Source organism: Hemibagrus wyckioides, linkage group LG25 (genome assembly GCF_019097595.1).
Source record: "Hemibagrus wyckioides isolate EC202008001 linkage group LG25, SWU_Hwy_1.0, whole genome shotgun sequence".
Lineage (NCBI taxonomy): Eukaryota > Metazoa > Chordata > Actinopteri > Siluriformes > Bagridae > Hemibagrus > Hemibagrus wyckioides.
The window spans coordinates 20,416,841-20,437,129 of NC_080734.1; the positions used below are offsets into that span (position 1 = coordinate 20,416,841).

Consider the following 20,289-nt stretch of genomic DNA (forward strand, 5'->3'; position numbering starts at 1 on the left):
ATGATGATGTTGATGATGATGATGATGATCGTCAATGTACAATGGCAGGAATGATTAAAATAAACAATGCATTTGTGAGACATTCCACTTTGTATTTAATCTTGTTAAATCAGCGTGTTTAAGGTGATGGTTATGCAGAGTGGAGTTTTAAAGGTTTTTCTTTGCCTTGAGGTAACACAATACAAAATGAAAAATAATTTGAAAAGAAATATTTTAATATTAAGTATTATATTTTTAATATAACACACACACACACAGACACCCTACTCTGATTCTTGATTAAGTTAGTAAGGAGAACATCTCTGTTTCTCTGTTTTGTGCCTTTTTGTGTTTCTCAGGTTTATTGTCAAATTCATCAGCAGTCACATCAATGATTGACCCCTGGGGTAAAATCAGTGCAGCAGTTTTGGATGTCCTGTAAAAGAAAGGAACCACTGGAGTACTGAGCAACAGACACCAAACAGGTCAGTCAAGAAAATCAACCACACCTGATGACAGAAACATTGTGAGAAAACTAAAAAACAACAGTCAGTGACCTCCACCCTTTAAAGAAGACTTTGAGAACAGAAATATAGAGCCCATAGGACATAGCACAACCGGATCCACAAAGGGCCGTGTGGGTGCAGGTTTTCATTCCAACCGAGCAGAAGCCAAACCTGATTCCACCTGTTTAATCAACTAATCTTGGCTTTCAGTAGACTCAGGTGTGGCTTCTGCTCGGTTGGAATGAAAACCTTCTCCCACACTGGCCCTTTGTGGATCTGGTTTGACACCCCTGCAAAGACGTAAACCTCTCATCAGCATTAAGATCAGAGATCTCACACCTTCCTATCTGATCCAGCATGAACTTTTACAATCATTTGTGCTGTTTTGTGGGATTTTGAGGTTAACCTTCAGTCCCCCCCCACACACCACACACACACACGCATGAGCCTTGGGTCTCCAGGACCTTGTATGGGGTGTCCCTCCTCAGAGAGGAGTATTATGTCATGTATAAATGTGTATAAATGTGTAAGATTGGAAAAGTGCTAGTTGATGATTTTCCTCCAAACTGTCACTTTGTAGGTGTCCTTAATAGAAGACACCTACCACCTTTGGGGATATATACAGGCCACAGTGGACACGTTGACTAACCCTGGAACGTTTGTGCCCAGTGTTTACTGTAATCAATATAAATATAAACAGATCAGAATAATCACGCCTCTGGGTTCACACTGTAAGCAGCGTGTGCTGATCAACCTGTCCCCTGCTCGGACCACCACGGTGTGAACCATTCTCGTCATTTGAGAGTACACATATAAATCCACCTTTAAAAACCGCTTAAATGTAAAGCAAGTAAAATAAGATTATTATTTATTGAAAATGAGTTCTTGAAGTGGGAACATTAACAAAAATATATTCGTAGTTATATTCAAAATGTCACCGATTGTAGTATTTAAACATATAACCCCCGTAACACAGAAATACTTGGTCTCGTCCTAACCGTGGGTGAGTATCAAATGACTTGTAATCAGTAATATAGTGCACTACATAGGGTACAACTCTCCGGCTCTGTGTCCTGTCTGTAGCGCTAATGTAAGGTAACATTCAGAGATTTGTGACTGAACCTGGGTTCACGGTTGGGAAACAGGAAGTACATGGTGGTGTGGAGAGTGTACGGTTTTTGATGAAATCGGTATTATTGACGGTCCAGATGATTTGCCAGATGTCTTTGTAAAGGAAGCGCTGTGTGGAGAAGTGTTAGATATGCGCTAAACAATTTTCTTAGCCGAGTAGCTAACTAGCTTTGAGGTGTGGAGGTGAACTGGGCATACAGGTAGGTAGAGCTAGCTAGGCTAATCTGTTAGCTAGACTAACCCAGTCAGATGTGTTGTATTAGGACATATCCGGGTAGTACACACACACACACACACACACACACACACGTAGCACTACACACACACACAGAACTGCATTAACACACTTAGCACTACACACACACACACACACACAGTACTGCATTAACACACTTAGCACTACACACACAAACACACACACTTAGCACTACACACACACACACACACACACAGTACTGCATTAACACACTTAGCACTAAACACACACACACACACACTTAGCACTACACACACACACACACACACACACAGTACTGCATTAACACACTTAGCACTACACACACACACAGTACTGCATTAACACACTTAGCACTACACACACACACACACACACAGTACTGCATTAACACACTTAGCACTACACACACACACACACACACACACAGTACTGCATTAACACACTTAGCACTAAACACACACACACACACACTTAGCACTACACACACACACACACACAGTACTGCATTAACACACTTAGCACTACACACACACACAGTACTGCATTAACACACTTAGCACTACACACACACACACACACACAGTACTGCATTAACACACTTAGCACTACACACACACACACACACACACACAGTACTGCATTAACACACTTAGCACTACACACACACACAGTACTGCATTAACACACTTAGCACTACACACACACACAGTACTGCATTAACACACTTAGCACTACACACACACACAGTACTGCATTAACACACTTAGCACTACACACACACACACACACAGTACTGCATTAACACACTTAGCACTACACACACACACAGTACTGCATTAACACACTTAGCACTACACACACACACAGTACTGCATTAACACACTTAGCACTACACACACACACACACACAGTACTGCATTAACACACTTAGCACTACACACACACACACAGTACTGCATTAACACACTTAGCACTACACACACACACAGTACTGCATTAACACACTTAGCACTACACACACACACACAGTACTGCATTAACACACTTAGCACTACACACACACACACAGTACTGCATTAACACACTTAGCACTACACACACACACACAGTACTGCATTAACACACTTAGCACTACACACACACACACAGTACTGCATTAACACACTTAGCACTACACACACACACAGTACTGCATTAACACACTTAGCACTACACACACACACACAGTACTGCATTAACACACTTAGCACTACACACACACACAGTACTGCATTAACACACTTAGCACTACACACACACACAGTACTGCATTAACACACTTAGCACTACACACACACACACAGTACTGCATTAACACACTTAGCACTACACACACACACACACAGTACTGCATTAACACACTTAGCACTACACACACACAGTACTGCATTAACACACTTAGCACTACACACACACACAGTACTGCATTAACACACTTAGCACTACACACACACACACACAGTACTGCATTAACACACTTAGCACTACACACACACACACAGTACTGCATTAACACACTTAGCACTACACACACACACAGTACTGCATTAACACACTTAGCACTACACACACACACACAGTACTGCATTAACACACTTAGCACTACACACACACACACAGTACTGCATTAACACACTTAGCACTACACACACACACAGTACTGCATTAACACACTTAGCACTACACACACACACAGTACTGCATTAACACACTTAGCACTACACACACACACACAGTACTGCATTAACACACTTAGCACTACACACACACAGTACTGCATTAACACACTTAGCACTACACACACACACAGTACTGCATTAACACACTTAGCACTACACACACACACACAGTACTGCATTAACACACTTAGCACTACACACACACACAGTACTGCATTAACACACTTAGCACTACACACACACACACAGTACTGCATTAACACACTTAGCACTACACACACACACAGTACTGCATTAACACACTTAGCACTACACACACACACACACAGTACTGCATTAACACACTTAGCACTACACACACACAGTACTGCATTAACACACTTAGCACTACACACACACACACACACAGTACTGCATTAACACACTTAGCACTACACACACACAGTACTGCATTAACACACTTAGCACTACACACACACACACACACACACACAGTACTGCATTAACACACTTAGCACTACACACACACAGTACTGCATTAACACACTTAGCACTACACACACACACAGTACTGCATTAACACACTTAGCACTACACACACACAGTACTGCATTAACACACTTAGCACTACACACACACACAGTACTGCATTAACACACTTAGCACTACACACACACACACAGTACTGCATTAACACACTTAGCACTACACACACACAGTACTGCATTAACACACTTAGCACTACACACACACACAGTACTGCATTAACACACTTAGCACTACACACACACACACAGTACTGCATTAACACACTTAGCACTACACACACACACAGTACTGCATTAACACACTTAGCACTACACACACACACAGTACTGCATTAACACACTTAGCACTACACACACACACACAGTACTGCATTAACACACTTAGCACTACACACACACACACAGTACTGCATTAACACACTTAGCACTACACACACACACACAGTACTGCATTAACACACTTAGCACTACACACACACACAGTACTGCATTAACACACTTAGCACTACACACACACACACAGTACTGCATTAACACACTTAGCACTACACACACACACAGTACTGCATTAACACACTTAGCACTACACACACACACACAGTACTGCATTAACACACTTAGCACTACACACACACACAGTACTGCATTAACACACTTAGCACTACACACACACACACAGTACTGCATTAACACACTTAGCACTACACACACACACAGTACTGCATTAACACACTTAGCACTACACACACACACAGTACTGCATTAACACACTTAGCACTACACACACACACAGTACTGCATTAACACACTTAGCACTACACACACACACAGTACTGCATTAACACACTTAGCACTACACACACACACAGTACTGCATTAACACACTTAGCACTACACACACACACAGTACTGCATTAACACACTTAGCACTACACACACACACAGTACTGCATTAACACACTTAGCACTACACACACACACAGTACTGCATTAACACACTTAGCACTACACACACACACAGTACTGCATTAACACACTTAGCACTACACACACACACAGTACTGCATTAACACACTTAGCACTACACACACACACAGTACTGCATTAACACACTTAGCACTACACACACACACAGTACTGCATTAACACACTTAGCACTACACACACACACAGTACTGCATTAACACACTTAGCACTACACACACACACACAGTACTGCATTAACACACTTAGCACTACACACACACACAGTACTGCATTAACACACTTAGCACTACACACACACACAGTACTGCATTAACACACTTAGCACTACACACACACACACAGTACTGCATTAACACACTTAGCACTACACACACACAGTACTGCATTAACACACTTAGCACTACACACACACACACAGTACTGCATTAACACACTTAGCACTACACACACACACACAGTACTGCATTAACACACTTAGCACTACACACACACACAGTACTGCATTAACACACTTAGCACTACACACACACACAGTACTGCATTAACACACTTAGCACTACACACACACACAGTACTGCATTAACACACTTAGCACTACACACACACACAGTACTGCATTAACACACTTAGCACTACACACACACACACAGTACTGCATTAACACACTTAGCACTACACACACACACACAGTACTGCATTAACACACTTAGCACTACACACACACACACAGTACTGCATTAACACACTTAGCACTACACACACACACACAGTACTGCATTAACACACTTAGCACTACACACACACACACAGTACTGCATTAACACACTTAGCACTACACACACACACACAGTACTGCATTAACACACTTAGCACTACACACACACACACAGTACTGCATTAACACACTTAGCACTACACACACACACACAGTACTGCATTAACACACTTAGCACTACACACACACACACAGTACTGCATTAACACACTTAGCACTACACACACACACACAGTACTGCATTAACACACTTAGCACTACACACACACACACAGTACTGCATTAACACACTTAGCACTACACACACACACACAGTACTGCATTAACACACTTAGCACTACACACACACACACAGTACTGCATTAACACACTTAGCACTACACACACACACACAGTACTGCATTAACACACTTAGCACTACACACACACACAGTACTGCATTAACACACTTAGCACTACACACACACACACACAGTACTGCATTAACACACTTAGCACTACACACACACACACAGTACTGCATTAACACACTTAGCACTACACACACACACACAGTACTGCATTAACACACTTAGCACTACACACACACACAGTACTGCATTAACACACTTAGCACTACACACACACACAGTACTGCATTAACACACTTAGCACTACACACACACACACAGTACTGCATTAACACACTTAGCACTACACACACACACAGTACTGCATTAACACACTTAGCACTACACACACACACACAGTACTGCATTAACACACTTAGCACTACACACACACACAGTACTGCATTAACACACTTAGCACTACACACACACACAGTACTGCATTAACACACTTAGCACTACACACACACACACACAGTACTGCATTAACACACTTAGCACTACACACACACACACAGTACTGCATTAACACACTTAGCACTACACACACACACAGTACTGCATTAACACACTTAGCACTACACACACACACAGTACTGCATTAACACACTTAGCACTACACACACACACACACACAGTACTGCATTAACACACTTAGCACTACACACACACACACAGTACTGCATTAACACACTTAGCACTACACACACACACAGTACTGCATTAACACACTTAGCACTACACACACACACACAGTACTGCATTAACACACTTAGCACTACACACACACACACAGTACTGCATTAACACACTTAGCACTACACACACACACAGTACTGCATTAACACACTTAGCACTACACACACACACACACAGTACTGCATTAACACACTTAGCACTACACACACACACACAGTACTGCATTAACACACTTAGCACTACACACACACACACACAGTACTGCATTAACACACTTAGCACTACACACACACACAGTACTGCATTAACACACTTAGCACTACACACACACACACAGTACTGCATTAACACACTTAGCACTACACACACACACACAGTACTGCATTAACACACTTAGCACTACACACACACACAGTACTGCATTAACACACTTAGCACTACACACACACACACAGTACTGCATTAACACACTTAGCACTACACACACACACAGTACTGCATTAACACACTTAGCACTACACACACACACACACACAGTACTGCATTAACACACTTAGCACTACACACACACACAGTACTGCATTAACACACTTAGCACTACACACACACAGTACTGCATTAACACACTTAGCACTACACACACACACAGTACTGCATTAACACACTTAGCACTACACACACACACAGTACTGCATTAACACACTTAGCACTACACACACACACAGTACTGCATTAACACACTTAGCACTACACACACACACACAGTACTGCATTAACACACTTAGCACTACACACACACACAGTACTGCATTAACACACTTAGCACTACACACACACACAGTACTGCATTAACACACTTAGCACTACACACACACACACAGTACTGCATTAACACACTTAGCACTACACACACACACAGTACTGCATTAACACACTTAGCACTACACACACACACAGTACTGCATTAACACACTTAGCACTACACACACACACAGTACTGCATTAACACACTTAGCACTACACACACACACACAGTACTGCATTAACACACTTAGCACTACACACACACACAGTACTGCATTAACACACTTAGCACTACACACACACACAGTACTGCATTAACACACTTAGCACTACACACACACACACACACAGTACTGCATTAACACACTTAGCACTACACACACACACACACAGTACTGCATTAACACACTTAGCACTACACACACACACAGTACTGCATTAACACACTTAGCACTACACACACACACACAGTACTGCATTAACACACTTAGCACTACACACACACACACAGTACTGCATTAACACACTTAGCACTACACACACACACACACACACAGTACTGCATTAACACACTTAGCACTACACACACACACACAGTACTGCATTAACACACTTAGCACTACACACACACACACAGTACTGCATTAACACACTTAGCACTACACACACACACACAGTACTGCATTAACACACTTAGCACTACACACACACACACACACAGTACTGCATTAACACACTTAGCACTACACACACACACACAGTACTGCATTAACACACTTAGCACTACACACACACACACAGTACTGCATTAACACACTTAGCACTACACACACACACACAGTACTGCATTAACACACTTAGCACTACACACACACACAGTACTGCATTAACACACTTAGCACTACACACACACACACACAGTACTGCATTAACACACTTAGCACTACACACACACACACACACACACACAGTACTGCATTAACACACTTAGCACTACACACACACACACACACAGTACTGCATTAACACACTTAGCACTACACACACACACACAGTACTGCATTAACACACTTAGCACTACACACACACACACACACAGTACTGCATTAACACACTTAGCACTACACACACACACACACAGTACTGCATTAACACACTTAGCACTACACACACACACACACAGTACTGCATTAACACACTTAGCACTACACACACACACACAGTACTGCATTAACACACTTAGCACTACACACACACACACACACACACAGTACTGCATTAACACACTTAGCACTACACACACACACACACAGTACTGCATTAACACACTTAGCACTACACACACACACACAGTACTGCATTAACACACTTAGCACTACACACACACACACAGTACTGCATTAACACACTTAGCACTACACACACACACAGTACTGCATTAACACACTTAGCACTACACACACACACACAGTACTGCATTAACACACTTAGCACTACACACACACACACAGTACTGCATTAACACACTTAGCACTACACACACACACAGTACTGCATTAACACACTTAGCACTACACACACACACACACACAGTACTGCATTAACACACTTAGCACTACACACACACACACACACAGTACTGCATTAACACACTTAGCACTACACACACACACACAGTACTGCATTAACACACTTAGCACTACACACACACACACAGTACTGCATTAACACACTTAGCACTACACACACACACAGTACTGCATTAACACACTTAGCACTACACACACACACAGTACTGCATTAACACACTTAGCACTACACACACACACACACACAGTACTGCATTAACACACTTAGCACTACACACACACACACACAGTACTGCATTAACACACTTAGCACTACACACACACACAGTACTGCATTAACACACTTAGCACTACACACACACACACACACAGTACTGCATTAACACACTTAGCACTACACACACACACACAGTACTGCATTAACACACTTAGCACTACACACACACACAGTACTGCATTAACACACTTAGCACTACACACACACACAGTACTGCATTAACACACTTAGCACTACACACACACACACACACAGTACTGCATTAACACACTTAGCACTACACACACACACACAGTACTGCATTAACACACTTAGCACTACACACACACACACACACAGTACTGCATTAACACACTTAGCACTACACACACACACACACACAGTACTGCATTAACACACTTAGCACTACACACACACACACAGTACTGCATTAACACACTTAGCACTACACACACACACAGTACTGCATTAACACACTTAGCACTACACACACACACACACACAGTACTGCATTAACACACTTAGCACTACACACACACACACAGTACTGCATTAACACACTTAGCACTACACACACACACAGTACTGCATTAACACACTTAGCACTACACACACACACAGTACTGCATTAACACACTTAGCACTACACACACACACACACACAGTACTGCATTAACACACTTAGCACTACACACACACACACAGTACTGCATTAACACACTTAGCACTACACACACACACACACAGTACTGCATTAACACACTTAGCACTACACACACACACAGTACTGCATTAACACACTTAGCACTACACACACACACACACAGTACTGCATTAACACACTTAGCACTACACACACACAGTACTGCATTAACACACTTAGCACTACACACACACACAGTACTGCATTAACACACTTAGCACTACACACACACACAGTACTGCATTAACACACTTAGCACTACACACACACACACAGTACTGCATTAACACACTTAGCACTACACACACACAGTACTGCATTAACACACTTAGCACTACACACACACACACACACACAGTACTGCATTAACACACTTAGCACTACACACACACACAGTACTGCATTAACACACTTAGCACTACACACACACACACACACACAGTACTGCATTAACACACTTAGCACTACACACACACACACAGTACTGCATTAACACACTTAGCACTACACACACACACAGTACTGCATTAACACACTTAGCACTACACACACACACACACACACAGTACTGCATTAACACACTTAGCACTACACACACACACACAGTACTGCATTAACACACTTAGCACTATAAACAAACACACACACACTCACTCTGATTAACAGCTTTCATGTCAGTAGAATGTTTATTTCTTTAGTGTCATCACTCCATCTTTTCTCCACTCGTCTCTTTACGGGAGATGAAGACTCCATGGCAGTGTTAGAAAATAAATAAAATACTTTTCCACATTATTTTTGGTAAAAGTCATATTTATGTTGAAGATTTAAAGTGCTTTATATATTAATAACACACTCTTGTGTCTCAAAGCAAGTGATGTGAAGATGTGAGCTCTTCACCCTGGTCCTGTGTGTTTTCTGTCCCATCAGTGTGTGTGTGGCTGACCTGAGGGAGTCAGCATGGGAGCGGAGAGCAGTGGGCTGAGAGGCTGTGTGCTCGAACAGCCATCAGTCACGCTACCTTCAGGCCTCACCATGTACTCTGCTGTGCTGCAGGATGGAAAACCAGCCTCTGTGTTCGTCTACAAGCAGGGCAGTGAAGACAAAGTCAACAAAGCTGCCAAGGTTCAGTGGTTAAAATACTTTAGAAATGGTTTTGGAGAAAAACTTGAAACATCACGTACTACACTACAGCTGATCAGACAACCTTCACAACGTTTTCTACTTCAGATTAAGAAAACTAAACCAAATTAATGTCCGTTTCATCACACACACACACACACACACACATTTCAAAGGGACTGCTTTCATGCAGTTAATGATGTTAATCAGCTATTTGAGCATCATGGTGTAAATTGGTGGTCATAAGTTCTTCAGCACTAATCTGACAGCTGTAGTGTAAAGCGACAGCAGCTATAACTTAGTGACTGCATTTGAAGTGGAAAGTTTGTGTAAATTTCATTTCCACCTAAACCACTCCTATAAGAACGTTGGTGCCAGCAGTACATATGCTGAAAGAAAGCTCTTGTATTCAGGAGCTTGAGTGCTGCATCTTGTCTAGAAGCAGCGTGTTTTCCGATATTAGTGACCACTCGGCTTTAGTTTTACAATCAGATGTGTTCACAGCCTTGTAATGAATGCTGTTGAATGGTATGTGTGCACTTTAGATGTTTTATATGTATATAAAGGTTGCCCAGCATAAACGAACCAGTGCTCTATTCCCATTTAGCACCTGAAAACTCTGAGACATCCGTGTTTGCTGCGCTTCCTGTCGTGCTCCGTGCAGGATGGAGGCATACACCTGGTGACGGAGAGGGTGCAGCCTCTGGAGCTGCTGCTGGACAGTCTCACACCTGAGGAGATCTGCGCTGGCGTCTATGATCTTCTGCAGGCTCTGGTCTTCCTCCATGACAGGGTAAGAGCAGGGTTAGAGTGCTTTCACTGAGAATGAGCACTAAGCCGGTGCACAGGTAAAGCAGATTCTGTATCCGTTTTATATCAGTCAGGCATAACATTATGACCACTGACAGGTGAAGTGAATAAGACTGAGTATCTCCTCATATTGGTACCTGTTAGTAGGTGGGATATATTAGGCAGCAAGTGAACATTTTGTCCTTAAAGTTGATGTTAGAAGCAGGAAAAATGGACAAGTGTAAGGATTTGAGCTTTGAGTTTGGCGAAGGGCCAAATTGTGATGGCTAGACCACTGGATCAGAGCATCTCCAAAACTGCAGCTCTTGTGGGGTGTTCCCGGTCTGCAGTGGTCAGTATCTATCAAAAGTATCCTTTTGGTCCTGTAAGTCCTTTAAGAACTGTAAGTATCTTTTAAGATTATGAGATGACAGGTGGGGCCCATAGAACTGCTAACATCTTGGTGCCAGATACCACAGAACACCTTCAGAGATCTAGTGGAGTCTCCACGTGTCAGGGCTGTTTTGACAGCAAAAGGGGGACTTACACAATATTAAGCGGGTGGTCATAATGTTATGGCTGATGAGTGTATATAATATATGAGATGTATTAGTGAATTTTTTAAAAACAAATGTTTTTCTCATGCTGACTGCACACCAGGCTTCAGTACATGACCTCACTTTTTGGTTGATAATCTTGTTACTGAACATCTGAAAGGTCGACTCGTCAGACCACAACACGCTGAGCCTCAGTTGTTTCAGACGAGCTCGAGCCTGAGACGAGACCGTTCTGGATGTTGTAGACATGTGGTTTCCGCTGGATGTAGTTGAGTCCAAACTTGTTTTTTTGAGAAAAATGGAGTTCATAGACTATGCTTTAAATTATTCACAAACCCATGTGATGATCTCAGTCACTGAAACATGGTGTTTTTTTTTTTTTTTTTTAACATCCTTGCCATCTGAGGGACTGAAGGTCATGGGAATTCAGTTGTGGTTTTAGGTCTCGCCTTTTACACACACAAATTTACCTGAAACTAATATGAAAAGTTAGATGTAAATATGTAAATACTTTCTAAGTAGGTAAGTGTTTCAGTTGGTCAGTCCTGCACTTCGGCTTGGAGGAATTTGACCCAATCCTTCAGTACAGAGCAGCTTCAGCTCTGGGATGTTGGTGGCTTTCCGCACATGAACCACATGCTTCAGGTTCTTGCAACATTTTATATGAAATTATTTATATTAGATTTGCAACATTTCTATTAGATTAAGGTCAGGACTTTGACTTGGTCATTCCAAAACATTTACTTTGTTCCTCTTTAATCATTGTTATCTAGAACAACTTGTGTGCTTGAGGTCATTGTCTTGCTGCATGACCAATCTCTCTCGAGGTTCAATCCACAGATATTTTCCTTTCACTGGTAACATTCTGAATTCATTGTATCATCAGTGATGGCAAGCCGTCTTGGCACAGATGAAGCAAAACAAGCCCAAACCTTGATACTACCACCACCATGCTTCACTGATGGAAGAGGATAGTTATGCTGTATTTCTTCAAACATAATACTTATTAAATTAACCAGAAAGTTCTTGGTCTCATCTCTCCACAAAACATTTACCAGTATACTTCTGTCTGGTCCATGTGGTCTTGCAGATGGACAGCAGAGTTCTTTATGGAGAGCAGTGGCTTTCTCCTTATAACCCTGATACACACAGCATTGTTGTTCAGTGTTCTGCTGATGGACTTCTGAACATTTACTGTAACCAGAGTGAGAGATGTTTTGGGTCATTATTCATACAAAAATCCAAGAATTTTTAAAGGGTTCAGAAATTTTTAAGCACCAAACTTTCTTTTCCATGAACTGCGCTTTGTGAAAAACTGAAATTGTTTTTGTCTTTAAAAAAAAACAAAACAATAGAAGTGTGTTGTTTAGAGGCGTTAGTGCTGAGTCAGCTCAGGTCACATTACAGGAAAAAGTGTGTGGATGATCTTCTGCTTGGAGAGTCAGACTACTCGTGTTTATTAATGACAGACACCACACACTCTAGAGGATGATAGAAATCCTGAAACTAAAGCTAGAGCTTGTTCATCCTGGACCTTTGGTGTAAAGCTGGAAGCTAGAGCGCACAGAGCAAACCACTGGGCTTCAGGGCACGTAGACTCGGGGATTCACAGAGGAGCTGTGTTTTAGATGTTCTAGTGTTGTAGTGATATTTCTCACCTGCCTGTGTGTCCTCAGGGAAAATCAACCCACAACAATGTGTGCATGTCGTCTGTATTCGTTAGTGATGATGGACACTGGAAGCTCGGTGGGATGGAAACGGTTTGCAAATTTTCCGAAGCAACACCAGAGGTAAGACGTGACCAAATGAGCTCACATCTCCTTCTCACGTCTCAGAGACAAACATTATAGATTCAGTATCGCGTGAGGTTTCAAATACAATTCTGTAGGCATGAGCTTTTATAGAATGTTGAACTCTGTGTGTGGTTCCAGTTTCTGTCCAGTGTTCAGGCAGTGAGAGAGAGCAGCGCCATGCCTCCTGAGGAGAAGGTGAGACTCAGTTGATGTTATAGAATTTTCCGTTACCTCAAATGTTGTTATGGTTCAGTGACTTAGTCACAAAAAAACATTTGTTTTTTTTTTCTTTCTGTAGCTCAGTGGATTCAAAACGCTTCCCGAAAAACATGCCCACGCACGGGATGCGTTCTCTTTTGGCGTGCTGGTGGAGGCTCTCATCCCCTTGCTGAACAGTTACGGTTAGTGATGTTCTTAATTCTGCAGCTGCAGTGAGCTGTGTGTCTGAAACCTGTCCTCCAGGGGTTCAGTGTGATTAAATGCTGTAGGATAATCGCAAAAACAGCACAGTTTCACTAAACTACAGTCAGTGAAGGTCTTCTTTACTCTTTATTTTCTGCATATTTACACCACAATAATTTTACTAAATATTTTTTTAGACATATGCTCCAGTCTATAATGTTCTTATTTGTTCTCTGTACACTGAGTCATGTTGTTCCACTGTAGCGTCAGGATTTTTCCATTTCCTCATGGTTATGCTGTATCCATCCAACATGTTCTCATCTTTCTCTCATCCTCCCCTTCGTCATTCATTATTTTTATTTTTTTATTTTTTTGTCTGCGTGCCTCGCTGACCTCTGTCTGTCCATGTCTCAGTGTCAGACGAGCTGCTGGAGAGTCTGAGGAGCACACTGCAGGTCAGCCTGTTAACCTCTGACCCCACGGTGCGGCCGCCTCTCAGCAGTCTACTGACTCATGAGTTTTTCAGGTGTGTGAACTATGTGACTTTTAGCACAAAGCATTTCTAGCGTGTTCTAATACCACTAAACATTTTTGTATTAATTGGATATCTTCACAGCTGGAATTATTAAATAGATAAATGTTCAGAACATTTTTATTGATCTTTTTATGAATCTTTGATCTTTTTTATTTCTTTTATTGATCTCAGTAGGAATGACTTTCTGGACATCACGAACTTTCTGAAGAGTTTAACTTTAAAATCCGAGGAGGAAAAGCACGAGTTTTTTAAGTAAGACTTTGTGCTGCTCTGCTTTTTTTTTATTTATACATCTTTATGTTTAGGGTATAACACACTATAATAAACACATGCTCTATATACCTCCATGTCTTTTTCTCCAGATTTCTGCTGGACCGAGTTCACAGCCTTCCTGAAGAACTAATTGCTGCTCGTCTGGCTCCTAAACTTTTAAATTCTCTGGTGTTTGCTGAACCCACTGCTGTGAAAAGCTTCCTGCCCCATCTGTTACAGCCCAAAAAGGGTATGAAAGAGCTCTGTTCAGAGGCTTATAGTTGATTAATTCATTAGAATTTCAACCCTAATAAGAATTCTAATTTGTAAGAGTCATTAAAGGAGAGTGACTCAAACCGGAGTGTAAAATGATTAAAACAGTGACACTCACCTCTTTTTTTTTTTTTTTATGGGCCACATGACACGTCTACCCTGAAACGGTCCGGACTAAAAAACGTGTTTTTTGACCAGCAACATCAACAGCTGCACTGAGATCTAAAAGTCACATTCTAAATGCAGAAGCGAATTGAACAGGTATTACCCAAGTCTCTCTGATCCTGTGGCTGTGTTACAGATCCTGCTGTACGAGTGGAGGAGGAGTGTCTGCTGTCGGTGCCTCTGTACCGGAGATACGTGGTGCCGCAGCTCCTGAAGCTCTTTAAAGTGAACGAGGAGCATGTCCGCATGGTGCTGCTCTCCAACATCCACATATATGCCGAGTTCTTCTCACATGACGAGCTCAAGAACCAGATCCTACCTCAGGTAAATATGAAAATATCATTTCTCCATATAATCTCACAGAGTAAGAAACATTACCCAAATAAACAGCAGGGATAAAGCTAGACATATTTACTACATTTTAATGAATGAATAAACCTGATGAATTGAATGTGTGTTGATGATTTTATAGATTAATAAACAAATCATGCTGTAGTGAGAATAACAAGCTGGGAACGTGTTGAACTGCATCTGTTTCCACTGCCATGGTGTCCTGAGACTGGAATATAACAGACATTGGGTGAATAACAAAAACACAGTTACTCTATATACAGGAAACGTCAGACAGCATTAGAAATCATTTTGGTGGTTTTTGAAATGTGACCCCTCTCCCTGTCCCTCTCCCTGTCCCTCTCCCTGTCCCCTATCCCTGTTTAAAACTGGTTTTGAAAGTGGTTTATAACTCTAATAAAAATTACAGGTGTTGCTAGGAATGAGAGACACCAATGACACTCTGGTTGCCATGACGCTGCAAAGCCTGGCATTCCTGGTGCCGTTACTGGGAGCTCAGGTGGTGGTGGGAGGCGAGAGGACCAAAGTCTTCAAACGTACCACACCAAACTTCAGCAAGTCCACAGAAGTTACACCTGAAAGTTAGTTTCTCTCTTTTTCTCACTTATTTATTAGTTTTCTATTTCCCACTTTTTCCCACTAATTAATCTCAATGGCAGTTACATCAATTTATATGTATGTGTGTATCTGAAATATTACAATGTTATATACAGTATGCACTCCATGTACAGCCGATGTGTGTTTGGACTTTTTTGCTTCTGTTGCTTGGTCAAAACCTCTGCATTGCTCAGTTTCAGCATAAGTCCACTCTTCTGGTTACTTCTTGTGTAGTTACTTCTGGTTTTCGTGTGTAGACTCACCGGTTCATATTGCTGGAGCATCTTTGCCTCACAGTTTTCAACCCTCCAAGGTTGCAAGTCTGTTGCCTAAGCGCTTGGAAGGAGGAGAGCTTGTTCTGGAGAAGCTGAACTCTCTCCAGTTGGTCAGAAGAGATGTTGCTGCCCTGCTGCCCTCTACATCAAAGACAGGTAAGGCAGAGGAATGGGGGAGTCTGTGCTAAACATCTCATAGGAAGAGATCTGACCATGAACAGCTCCAGCATGACTGGTCTCGGACAGAACAGTGTTTTACATAGAGATGTTTTCTGCATATTGGCCCGGAGCCTCTAGCTAATAAAAAAAAAATATCCCTATAGTTTCCGTAACGTAGTAATTATGTTTAATGTCTGATTTTTTTTGCAGCACTGCACAGAAATGAAGCTCTTCCCTTGAATGGCTTTAGCCAAGAGAAAGAGGGAGAGAATAGCATCAGAACAGATAGATCAGACGAGGACTGGCCCGACTGGGAGGACGCGGGGGAGAAATCTGTCAAATACCAGCCTGTACAAATTAGCATACAGCCTGCAGACAGTGACTCAGAATTACCAGCCGCTGCTGAATATAATGAGGAGGAACCCTGGGACGATTTTGAAGATTCTGAGGTCATCTCCACACAATCCACTACCACTACTACACCTCAGCCAGTCCTGTCGTCAAAACCCATAGGTGACGGTGCCATAGGACCTGTATCTCCTGTATCTGTACCACCTTCTAGACCTGCCGGAGAGTCTAAAGCACTCAAACTGAGCACTGCTTCAGTAAAAATTGCTTCTGAGCAGAAAAGTGTGTCTTCAGATACAAACTGGGAGCAGAGCATGAAAGATATCAGGCCCAGCAAACGAGGTTTAGCTACAGAAGCCAAACCTAAAAATGGATACAGGAGTGCAGGAGCTGGAGGACTGGGAGAAGAGTTCACCATTGAGGTGAAAAAGAAACCAGACAGAGATCCAGAGCTGGACCTCTTCGCTGACATGGTACCAGACATAAAACTGTCTTCAGCTAGCATGTTCTTACCCATAGGGACTTCATTCAGCAAGCCTGAAAGACATCCAACAGTATCTCACACTGAACCAGACACTACACTGGATCTGACAGCCAAGTTTGCTGCTGTAGACATGACTGAGGTGAGCTTCATTTCAGTCACATCCAGTCACTGTTCTAGGAACTGACCATGAGAAATAAACATAGTCTCAAAGCAGCTTTACAGAAGTATAGAAACAGAGAAGGAGAAAAAAATTGTTTAAAGTAAAAAGAGTTTAAAGTAACTATTGTATTCCTAATGAGTGAGTAGGGATAATTGTATTTCAACAGCTCTGTGAACAACAGATTATTCACATGCAACTTTCACAAAAAATTTACAAGGTACCAAACCAGTCAGATTTCTGACTACAAAAGGAATGTAATGCAACAAAACTCAACAAATTACCACAAGTATCCACAGTGTGGCGCTGTTTGAGTCAATTTGAGTCTGATATAAACATCAGATGGTCCAATTATACATGTCTGTTTCTGCAGTCCTACTTTTTTTTTTTGAGATATTTGGCAATAATATTGCTAATAAATACGAATCACTGACTGATCTGAAAGCTCCGATTCGGCAAGGACATGACAAGGGGTCAGTTACACTGCATCAGTTTTGACCAGTCCATCTGTGTAACACATTTAAAAGCACAGTACTCTCAGCTGAAAGCAAAATCTTTGTTGATGAATCTTGAATGGATCTGAGGTGATTAATCTGGCCTGCTTGTCTTTCACAGACCGATGCGGAGGGCTGGGGTGACAGTGATATCAACTGGGAAGACGAGAACAACTGGTCATGATCACTGGAATGGTCAACCAAAGGCTGTGCACAAGGAGTCATTTTCTAAGACAGTACATATGTAAAAATATATGATTTGGAAACCATTGTGAGCATTGTAGGCAGTTGAAGTGCCTCTTAACACTAGTGTAAGTACAGAACTGTAGCTTTAGTGCTACTAATTTGGACAGCATTGCATTTATGGGTATTCTAAATCTATCACTTTACACTGCATCGTTCTATTAGGGTTACTTTTTCCAGCTCTTATTTTAATTGCATAAGAGAGCAACCAAGCCATAATGGAAGATATGAGTGTAATTTATTCTACAGGATGTGATCTCTCGTCTGTCTGTGGTATCCATGGTTTATTAATCGACAACCAACACCTTGATGTAATAACTGGCATGCTATAATCTTGAGAATGAATACAATCATGTTAGTAATGAACGGCTCTAATTTGATAAAAATCAGGCATTAAATAGTGTATCATGCGATTTGCAGTCAGGGCTGAGATGTTTGAGACTGGTCTCTCTGATCTGCACCAAGAATGAAACTATTAATGATGAAGTATTTGTGTCTTGGTCTATTTGCCTCTCATAGTCTTTTGGGGAACCTCTCTGTGTAGCTCTTTGCCAAATCCTGACAACAATGTAGCATCCAGCTGAATGCTGAAGGCATTTTCACTGGATGTCCCTGTGCTGCATTTGTCTTCAGTTTAGGGGTTTTATTTGTGCCATCAGTGGATCTTAGTTCTGCTTGTCTTACAAGGAGCCTTATAGGAGAGGCAGTTTCAACACAGACATATCTGTATAGTATATTGTTTATATAGAGTACACACAGACATTTTATTATTTTGTTTTAGTGCTGGGGTTTTGCTCAAGTGAAAGAGAAACATATTTATTTGTATTGTCAGATGCTGATGAAATAAAAAAAGAGGTTTTATGGTTTTATTTTGTCAACTGTTGTTTTTCCACAATATTAACTCTGTCCAGATTCCTACCAAGAAGAGGAGTGAGCATTGTGCTCACAAACCA

The 20,289-nt window shown here is 41.7% G+C and overlaps 1 protein-coding gene across 3 annotated transcripts; it reads left to right on the plus strand.

Moving 5' to 3' along the window:
• The first annotated feature begins 1,592 nt into the window (after positions 1–1,592).
• scyl3 (SCY1-like, kinase-like 3) lies at positions 1,593–20,203 on the plus strand. 3 transcript variants are annotated; one of them, XM_058378971.1, is made up of 14 exons: positions 1,593–1,816; positions 11,271–11,465; positions 12,070–12,255; positions 14,485–14,598; positions 14,740–14,796; positions 14,900–15,002; positions 15,418–15,529; positions 15,710–15,790; positions 15,901–16,040; positions 16,365–16,552; positions 16,989–17,160; positions 17,434–17,607; positions 17,821–18,581; positions 19,215–20,203. In XM_058378971.1, the coding sequence occupies exons 2-14, from the start codon at positions 11,301–11,303 to the stop codon at positions 19,275–19,277; spliced, it is 2,316 nt and encodes a 771-aa protein (XP_058234954.1). In that variant the 5' UTR covers positions 1,593–1,816; positions 11,271–11,300; the 3' UTR covers positions 19,278–20,203. The 3 variants fall into 3 exon arrangements, with proteins under 3 accessions (XP_058234954.1, XP_058234955.1, XP_058234957.1); XM_058378972.1 differs by having other exon boundaries at positions 15,713–15,790; XM_058378974.1 differs by having other exon boundaries at positions 12,127–12,255.
• Positions 20,204–20,289: the final 86 nt, after the last annotated feature.

Excerpts from the sequence above, each read along its gene's own strand:
- scyl3 (XM_058378971.1), top strand. The coding sequence starts at position 11,301 with ATGGGAGCGGAGAGCAGTGGGCTGAGAGGCTGTGTGCTCGAACAGCCA. Across the intron at positions 11,466-12,069 it reads AAGTCAACAAAGCTGCCAAG|CACCTGAAAACTCTGAGACA; the intron begins GTTCAGTGGTTA and ends ATTCCCATTTAG. Across the intron at positions 18,582-19,214 it reads CTGCTGTAGACATGACTGAG|ACCGATGCGGAGGGCTGGGG; the intron begins GTGAGCTTCATT and ends TGTCTTTCACAG.